Source organism: Arachis stenosperma, chromosome 7, assembly GCF_014773155.1.
Source record: "Arachis stenosperma cultivar V10309 chromosome 7, arast.V10309.gnm1.PFL2, whole genome shotgun sequence".
Lineage (NCBI taxonomy): Eukaryota > Viridiplantae > Streptophyta > Magnoliopsida > Fabales > Fabaceae > Arachis > Arachis stenosperma.
Window position 1 is genome coordinate 83,248,071 of NC_080383.1, and position 9,680 is coordinate 83,257,750.

General features: G+C 35.7%; 1 protein-coding gene across 4 annotated transcripts; it reads left to right on the top strand.

The window, feature by feature from the left end:
• The first annotated feature begins 747 nt into the window (after window positions 1–747).
• LOC130942111 (leucine-rich repeat receptor-like serine/threonine-protein kinase At1g17230) lies at window positions 748–7,043 on the top strand. Of its 4 annotated transcripts, XM_057870803.1 has the most exons (5): window positions 748–804; window positions 995–1,191; window positions 1,710–4,747; window positions 5,330–5,713; window positions 6,344–7,043. In XM_057870803.1, the coding sequence occupies exons 3-5, from the start codon at window positions 1,825–1,827 to the stop codon at window positions 6,358–6,360; spliced, it is 3,324 nt and encodes a 1,107-aa protein (XP_057726786.1). In that variant the 5' UTR covers window positions 748–804; window positions 995–1,191; window positions 1,710–1,824; the 3' UTR covers window positions 6,361–7,043. The 4 variants fall into 4 exon arrangements, with proteins under 4 accessions (XP_057726786.1, XP_057726788.1, XP_057726785.1 ...); XM_057870805.1 differs by having other exon boundaries at window positions 754–1,191; window positions 5,330–5,722; XM_057870802.1 differs by having other exon boundaries at window positions 754–1,191.
• The last annotated feature ends 2,637 nt before the right edge of the window (window positions 7,044–9,680 follow it).

Here is a 9,680-nt window from a genome sequence, read left to right on the forward strand (position 1 = left end):
GTGGAAATTATTCAACACGCCCTCACGTGTTGGCTAAGATGCTGCCACGTGTTCAACACGCCCCCCACGTGTTGGCCAGAATGATGCCACGTATTCACCACGCCCCCCACGTGTTGCACCACACCCCCCACGTGTTGACTTCCCACAAAAAAAATCCACTCATCTATAATTACACCACATTCTCCCATTTTCAACAAAAACACTAATATTTTTTTCATACGAAAAAAATTAGCCTAATTTTATAAACTAAATTCTCATAATAGAAGCATAATAGAAGTATAATGAAAAAAAAATTCTCAAGGACCTATTTGTCCTTCGAACTTTATTTGTAAAATAACGTCAAGAACTTATTTGTCTTCGAACTTTTTTCCCCTTCCAACGTGGCACCGTAACGGACACCTGTACACCGTTTCAGCCACGTCAGCCAGTTTCGTTAGGTGTATGAGAGGCAAATAGACGGAAGGACTAAATTGTCCTCCGTTTGTTAAAGTCAGAGACTTTTTTGTATTTAAATTTTGTCAGGGATGTATTTGTCAAAAGTTTGAAAAGTCAGGACTTATCTGTCTTTTTTCTTTTTTTTTTAAATTCAAATAAAATACTTTAAACTTTAAAGAGGATTACGTCCAAACGTAGGAGACTAATTTAATAATCTACCCGATAAAATAATATATAACATGAAACTTATGATGACCAAACATGTGCATACATTAATTAATTCATTTACCAGAAACAATCCAAGTGTGTCACCAGTAATCAAAAGAAAAGAAACCGAAGAGAAAGAAGAAGCATTAGAAGAGAAAATGGGTGCCTCTCTGATTAGGCACTATGCCACTCACCACACATTAACATTCCAATTTCGTCAAACAAATCATTACACCTTAGACTCAACACATTGAAGCACAAATAAGCAAAGAAAAAAGAATTTCTCATTTTCTATTTTCTTTTCTTCCGTTTATTTTTATTTAATATTATTTTTTTCCTTCCATATTGGCAGGCCCAGCAACAATGGCGGAAGATAGTGAACACGTCTTTTCAATCTGCACCGTCTATTGTTATATCGTGTCAACTCGATCACAGTCATAAATTGATATGATAGTAACAGTGCATGCAAGAAGAACCAACAGCGCAGCAATAAGAACAAAGAAGAAGAAGAAGAGAAACAGCAACTTCAACTAGTTTTGCCACTTCGCTGTAAAGTGCTCTTTAACACACACAACACTTTAGCGTTGACTCAGAAAAATTCAACTAGTTCTTTTCTTTCTTTCTTTTATTTTATTTTTTTCTCTGTTCTTCACGGTTCAGCTCCACTTTCATGCTCTCATCAATCAATGCAGTGTCTTAATCTTTTTGCTTTCTATCTTGCTGTCATTGTTATTTGCCTAATAAAAAGGGTAGGTCTATGTCACACTGTTATTGAATGCTTTTAATTTGGTGTGGTTCTTTTTTTTTTTTTTTCAATTGGGGTTTTTGTTTTTGTTATTTTTTCCCTTTTCTTTTATTGCTTCTTCGAGTTGCTCTCACTGATACTCTTCCTTTCACACCACGGTATTTTATTTCTTTTTATTGATTCCATTTCTGTTTTTGTTTTTTGTGTCTTTCCTCTGTCATTTTCTGCTTTGTCTTGAACCTTCTGAAATAATCTGAATTTTTCAGTGTTCACACTTGAAAAAATATTGTTCTTATGTCTGTTTCTTTTGGTATGATTGCAGTTTCTTCTGATTTCTAAGTGGCTTTGATCATTTTAGCTTCAATTCTCTGTGGCCTAATAACAAAAGGCCACACCTTGATGCAGTTTCTATTATTGGTTTATCTAAGAGAACAGACATGGCATTATTGGAAAATTGGTTCCTCATGATCATGGTGATGGTGTTTTTCCATGGCATAGTGTTTGTGAGTTCAATCAATGAAGAAGGTTCAAGCCTTTTGCAGTTCAAAAGTTCCCTTTTTGATGCAAATAACAAGCTTCACAATTGGGATTCTTCTGACTCCACACCATGCAATTGGACTGGTGTGCAATGCACCCATTCATCATTGGTAACTTCTGTTAAACTCTACCACCTTAATCTTTCTGGCACTTTATCTCCTAGAATCTGTGACCTTCCAAGGCTAATTGAGTTGAATCTCTCAAAGAATTTCATTTCTGGTCCAATTCCTGATGGTTTTGCTAATTGCCATAGTTTGGAGATTCTAGATCTTTGTACAAACAGGCTCCATGGAGAAATTCTAACCCCAATTCGGAATATAACAAAACTTAGGAAGCTTTACCTTTGTGAAAATTATATGTATGGTGAGGTACCTGAAGATCTTGGGAACTTAGCTTCACTTGAGGAGTTAGTTATATATAGCAACAACTTAACTGGGATCATTCCTAAATCAATTAGCAAGTTGAAGAAGCTTAGGGTTATTCGGGCGGGACTGAATGCTCTCTCGGGGCCAATACCAGCTGAGATTAGTGAGTGTGACAGCTTGGAGACATTGGGTTTAGCGCAGAATCAGCTAGAAGGTTCTATTCCAAGAGAGCTTCAAAAGCTTCAGAACCTTACTAACTTGATTCTATGGCAAAACTCACTGTCCGGGGAGATTCCTCCCGAGATTGGGAACATTAGTAACCTGCAATTGCTTGCTTTGCATATGAATTCGTTCATTGGTGATGTCCCGAAGGAGCTCGGAAAATTGTCGCAGTTGAAGAGGTTGTACATATACACCAACCAGTTGAATGGAACAATTCCACCAGAGCTAGGGAACTGCACAAATGCTATTGAGATAGATTTTTCGGAGAACCGTTTGGTTGGGTTCATTCCCAAAGAGTTGGGGAAGATGTCTAATCTTACCCTGCTTCATTTGTTTGAAAACCATTTGGAGGGTCATATTCCTCATGAGCTCGGCCAATTGAAGCAGCTAAAGAATTTAGACCTTTCAATGAATGAGTTAACAGGTACAATTCCATTGGAGTTTCAAAATCTTTCATTGATGGAGGATTTGCAGCTATTTGACAACAAGCTTGAGGGAACAATTCCTCCTCATCTTGGGGCCATTAAGAACCTTACAATTCTCGATATGTCCTCGAATAATTTTGTTGGTCCAATACCTGTTCATCTATGTCAATATCAGAAGCTGCAGTTCTTGAGCCTTGGGTCGAATCGGCTGTCCGGAAATGTTCCCTATAGGCTGAGGACTTGCAAATCTCTTGGGCAGCTAATGTTGGGGGACAACATGTTGACAGGAAGTTTACCAGTTGAGTTGTATGAACTTCACAATCTTACTGCACTCGACCTTAAACAGAACCGATTTTCCGGGCTGATAAGCCCAGGGATAGGTCAATTAAAGAAATTGGAAAGGCTTCTCTTGTCGGATAATCATTTTGAAGGTTATCTCCCTTCTGAGATTGGAAATTTATCCCAACTTGTCGCGTTCAATATTTCCTCCAACAGTTTCAGTGGAAGCATTCCACGTGAATTGGGAAACTGTGTAAAGCTACAGAGGCTTGATCTTAGCAGGAACAACTTCACTGGTGAGCTTCCAGACAAAATTGGCAAGCTGGTGAATCTGGAGCTGTTGAAAGCTTCCGATAATAGGCTCTCTGGTGAAATACCTGGCAGTTTGGGGAATCTTATTCGCCTCACGGAGCTTGAGCTAGGTGGCAACCTATTCTCAGGAAGCATCCCTTATCATTTGGGAGGACTTACTTATGTTCAGATCGCACTTAACTTGAGCCACAACAATCTTTCTGGTACGATTCCTATAAGCTTGGGGAACTTGCTAATGTTGGAATCACTTTACTTAAACGACAATCAACTCATTGGTGAGATTCCTGAATCAATCGGTAGCCTTCCTAGCCTTATAGTATGCAATGTCTCCAACAACAAGCTGGTAGGAACTGTTCCAGATACACCTGCATTTAGAAAGATGGATTTCTCAAATTTTGCCGGGAACAATGGGTTATGCCGATTAGGTACTTATCATTGTCATCCACCTGTATCTTCAACTCATTCAGCGAAAGCGAGCTGGATCAGAGATGGTTCAACTAGGGAAAAGATAGTTAGCATTGTTTCTGGTGTGGTTGGATTTGTTTCTCTTATTTTCATAGTAGGTATATGTTACGCCATGAGGCGGCGTAGCCCTGCTTTTGTCTCGCTTGAAGGGCAAACAAGACCTCATGTCACTGATAACTATTATTTTCCGAAAGAAGGCTTTACATACCAGGATCTTTTGGAAGCCACTGGAAATTTTGCAGAATCAGCGGTTATAGGAAGAGGAGCTTGTGGCACTGTCTACAAGGCTATTATGAATGACGGCGAAGTGATTGCAGTGAAAAAGCTGAATTCTCGAGGAGATGGAGCAAACGTTGACCGAAGCTTCCTTGCTGAGATTTCAACCCTTGGAAAAATCAGGCATAGGAACATTGTGAAGCTGCATGGATTTTGTTATCACGAGGATTCGAATCTTCTCTTATATGAATACATGGAAAACGGAAGCCTTGGGGAACAACTTCACTCAAATTCAAGCAGGTGTGTGCTGGATTGGAGTGATCGATATAAAATTGCTTTGGGAGCAGCAGAAGGCCTATGCTATCTTCATTTTGATTGCAAACCTCAAATCATTCATCGCGATATAAAATCAAACAACATATTGCTTGACGAATTGTTTCAGGCTCATGTTGGAGACTTCGGCTTGGCAAAGTTGATTGATTTTTCCTACTCGAAATCCATGTCTGCTGTGGCAGGTTCATATGGCTACATTGCCCCAGGTTAGAATAAGCTCCATCATATATAGCTATAGCTGCAACACTTATAGCTTTACTGATTTCCATAATTGAGTCCTATTTCCGGACACTGCGATGACGCACCACCTTCTGTTTCTTACACTAAGATAATTCAATGGTATAGATCTCAGCATAATTTTGTGTCAATCACTTCTTTCTGATCTGAATCATTCATTATCTTGGTGTATCACACACAAGTTTAACTTCATTGATTCTAGATATTCTCCTTATTTTATTTTTTCGTTATGATTTACTTTCCAGCATTCATTTTTATCAGATGAAACAAGACAATGCATATTATCAAATGTATAGAATAATATTTTCGCCTAGTAGAATTCTAAGTAGATGTTTTCATCTGCTGAGATGCTAATTGCAGTAATCTGTTAAGTATCTAAGAAAAGTAGGAAACCACACCTTAAAGGCTAGCTGTTAAGTGGAGAAGAACCACTCTCGTTATATAGAACATCAAGCATCCCATACTACGCGATGTGGGACTTTGAGCACCCCATAATACCCAAGTCCCTAACATAATCCTTCAGTTTTCTTATGATTTATTGATTGTTTCAGAGTATGCTTACACCATGAAGGTGACTGAGAAATGTGACATCTATAGCTTCGGGGTAGTTTTGCTAGAACTAGTCACTGGGAGGTCACCTGTTCAACCATTGGAACAGGGCGGCGATCTAGTGAGTTGGGTGAGAAGGTCGATTCAAGCTTCAGTACCGACATCTGAACTGTTTGACAAGCGATTGAATCTGAGCGTGCAAAGAACAATGGACGAGATGTCTCTTATTCTGAAGATCGCTCTGTTTTGCACCAGCACGTCCCCACTTACTAGGCCAACAATGAGAGAGGTCATTGCAATGTTGATTGATGCTAGAGAATATGTCAGCAATTCACCATCCACTCCTACATCGGAATCTCCACTTGATGAAGGTTCTTCTTCTAAAGGTTAGAAAGGTTAGGTGTTCAAATTTACTTTCGGAGAGTTTGACGTTTATATTCAATACTCCTCCCCTTTATTTTTTGTTTCTCTATCACCATCACTTTTTGGCACAATCTATCTAGATAGATTTATCTGACGATGTACCAAACAGTAAAAGTGATAGAGAAAACCATCAGAGAGAGCAATACTTTCTGAAGTCTCAGTTTCCTTGTTCACTTTTTAATACTTGTGTTAATGAAGTGTAAAGTAGTACATTGATTGATATCATTCATGTGAGTATATAGATAAAAGTATTTCCAATCCCATATCTCTTTATTCTATTTTCATTTTGGTTACAGTTTCCTTTGATTAAGAATTTAATATCATACTTTAGATTCTTTAATGGAACGATCAAAACTTACCTTATTCTGATCCTTCTTCACTTGCATTTTTTTGCAGTAACTCTCCCACTGAATTAGTCATAAGTGATTATACATATATTGCAATAACTTGTTCTTCATCACTTAGCTAGATTAATAAAATCTAAAATAATCATATTTGTTCTTCTATTCGCGCAACATGGATTTCAAGCTTCTGCTTTGATCAATTCATTGACGAAAGGGATCACTAATTTTCTTGCCATGTTTTTTGTGCAGATGGTCTTGAGTTGTAACTTATAAACTTTCAGCCTCTACATGAAGAGTATAGTCATCTCCAGAATAGCAAACGCAATGCGATCTTAAGGTCAAAACCATAGGTATCCTCCTTTTAGAGGGAATCCTATGCTTTAACCAAACCAAGTGCCCTTCACGTGAAGTTTTGTGTGGTAAACTTCTCATCCTAACAATATTAGAAACAAAACTCTCTAATCAATCTATTACACCTTCTAGATATAATTATTGGTTTTAGCAAACCTCACTCACCTCACTACAAGGCATCATTTGTTTCATGCTCTATGCTAGTGAGAGTAGAACATACAAAGATTTCAATTTTAATGATGATTATCTTTATGATTTTTGCACAATTGGCCAAATAAAAAAACTGTAAATTTCTGTGCCAGGCCCCGGCTTTCTGATCACCGGTAGTAAACTATGTAGTACAAATTTTGCATACAATCCATTTTGCTTTGGGATATTCGAAGTCATAATTTTCTTTTGTCAGTAATTGAGTATAAAATTTTGTTCTCAGCAAGAAGCTTCATATTTTTGGTTGGTTTAGATTAGAGGCTCATGGCATTTGTGGTAAACATGATGTGAAGGAATGAAAGTGAACATGGCGAGAAAATCAGTTTGGTGCATCATCACGTGGTCTTTCTCACCCATGTTTCACGAGTATGCATGAGTATTAAATAATATGCGTAAATATAATAATTTTACCAAAAAATGTAAAATACAAATATGTCAACATATATTAAACACAAAATATATCTATATAAATATTGGTATCTGGTATTAAATATTAAGAAATCTAATCTAATACTTGTAACAATTATCTTGATGATTATTTTAGATATGACAGATTGTTCAAAACATTTAGTCCCAAATAAATGAAGTCTAAGATAGTCGTATTGAATGTGTACATGCATATTGGAGTAAAATCGACGTTTTTGTATATAAATAATAGTAATGCTACGTAATGAATTAAGTCGATAATCAAATTTATCTAAGTTGATTTAATATTTTATTGACACAATAAAAACTAGTTGTAAAGAAGAAAGAGAGGTACAAAAAAGAAAATTAATTAGATTTAGGCTTTGATTTGGTTTGTTAAAGCTCTTTGAGAAGGTGTTTGTGTTTTTTAGAAGCATCACAAAAAGTTTGTGTTTGTGCTTGTAATTTTTGAAAGATAGGGGTATTTTTGAAAAACTTTAAGGGGAGTGTTTTAAAGTTGGTTTGTACTTATCAAAATTTAAAAGTTTAATATAATTTCATGCATTAATTAGTATTTAAATTTAATTTTTATATTAATGTCTATTATTGTATTTTTAAATTTTAAAAGTTATAATAACCAAACGCTTTTGTTGTTGTCTATGCTTATTAAAAATTACTTTTAATTTAATTTACCAAACACAGATGATATAATTTTTTAAAAGCTAATTTTTAAAAGTTAATTTTTATAAGCTATTTTTAATAAGTAAAAGTTTTACCAAAGTAAGCTTTCAGTTTGATAAAATTTTTATTTTTCAAAAATAACTTATAATATTTATTTTTTTAAGTTTTAGCATTTATGTTTGGTAATTAAATTAAAAATAATTTTCAATAAACACAAACAACACAAATGTGTTTGACAAAATAATTTTTAAAATTTAAAAATAATATAATAAATATTAATATAAGAATTAAATTTAAAAATTAATTAATATATGATATTATATTAAATTTTTTAATTTTTATAAATACAAACTATATTTAAAAAATTTTATTTTAAGTACTTTAAAATTTATTCTCATCTTTTAAAAGCTGTAATTATAAATATATAATTTTTTAATTTTTAAAATAAAATAAAAAGAGTATAATTTTAAAAAATATAAATACCTCTTCAAAAAATTTTATCAAATCAAGATTTAGTTATAAAAATAACTTGTCGACCCATCGTTTCTCTATAAATAATTCCTCAATTAAACAACGAATGTACAGTGTCAACTGGTCAATAATAAATTTCTTAATCAATCATGGACAAATAAAACATATTTCGTCACTCATGTAACCAAAAACATTTTTATCAATTTACTTTGGATCAAAATGCACAAAATTTTTAAATTTTTTAGATCAGAAATATCCGTATCCATTCTGTCTCGCTGGGAGCTGCACCCGGGTTCGAATCCTCAGTGAGGAATATAGAACCCATGTTAGTAATACCCATGTAGTGTGTGTGAGTGTGTTGTGTGAGTGTGTAATATATGGGTGTAATGCCTAGGATTGGGGGTTGTCCAATCCACTTGACCAAAAAAAAAAAAAATAATTGTCTTTTGACTTACGGTAAGGCAAGGACAGATGGCATTCACAATACCAAGTGAGTGTATATACCGGGAAACGAGAATATTATTTAAATATTTGTACATCTCAAAATGATCGGACTGGTTTTCAGAGTTTGATATGGATTGTGAGATGGATCGAAAATTTATCGATTAAAATGGTGATAGGATTGGATTTTTGGAGTGACGAAATAGTATCTACAAAGACACTCTAACACTTAAGTTAAAATAGATTTAAGAGGTATAGGTGAAGATTAGGAATGTGTGTCGTACCTGAGAAACTCTTGACTCCTCTATATAGTTTGGGGTAATTATGTTATCTTATCTTATTGGCTAAGATAGAAAAAGTATTTGAATTTAAATGATGGTTAGAAGTTTATGGTTAGTGGACAGGTTTGAACCTAGATAACTAGGTCGAGATTGCTTCGATGGGAGACCAGGAACCGAGTCTGGAACAATTGCCCTCGAAGCAAGAGAGCGAGTGGGCTCGGTCTCACCGCCTAAAAGTGCATGCTTGGCCGTGTGGCCGTGAGTCCAGATGTCCATGAGTTCGGCCTGGGCAAAGGAATATCGTCCAGGGTCTATGGTCGGGGCCGGGGATCCGGGACGCGCATTTTGACCATTTCTGGGGGTCTACTTGTTAGGTATGAGATTTTTCCTGTGTTGTTGGGAATGGAGTGATGAGGTCTCCAGATCGGAGCCCGTGCGTGTTCAGGTCACTAGACCGTTGTGCTCCTTTCAAAGAAGTTTCGTCCGTTGCGTTTTCCAAGGCGTCATAATGACGCTTAGCGGGAGGAGAGAGGTTTCGTTGTTTTGCCTATTTTATCTTCTACCCTTTCATCTTTCCTTCTTTTAAACGTGTGGGGGGAGGGGATATTTATCTTTCATTTTAACTGCTTCTTCTCCTTCTTTTGCTCTCTTGTTTTCTTATGAACATTTTTTTCAAATTTTTCTGGCGTTGTGCTCTATTTGAGTTTGCTGGTAGGTTTGTAGTGCTGCATCATACTGCTTTTGTTGTT

What these genes read in the sequence shown, in the direction of transcription:
- LOC130942111 (XM_057870803.1), top strand. Translation starts at nt 1,825, where the DNA reads ATGGCATTATTGGAAAATTGGTTCCTCATGATCATGGTGATGGTGTTT. An exon ending in ATATGGCTACATTGCCCCAG is followed by an intron (nt 4,748 to 5,329) that starts GTTAGAATAAGC and finishes TGATTGTTTCAG; the next exon opens with AGTATGCTTACACCATGAAG.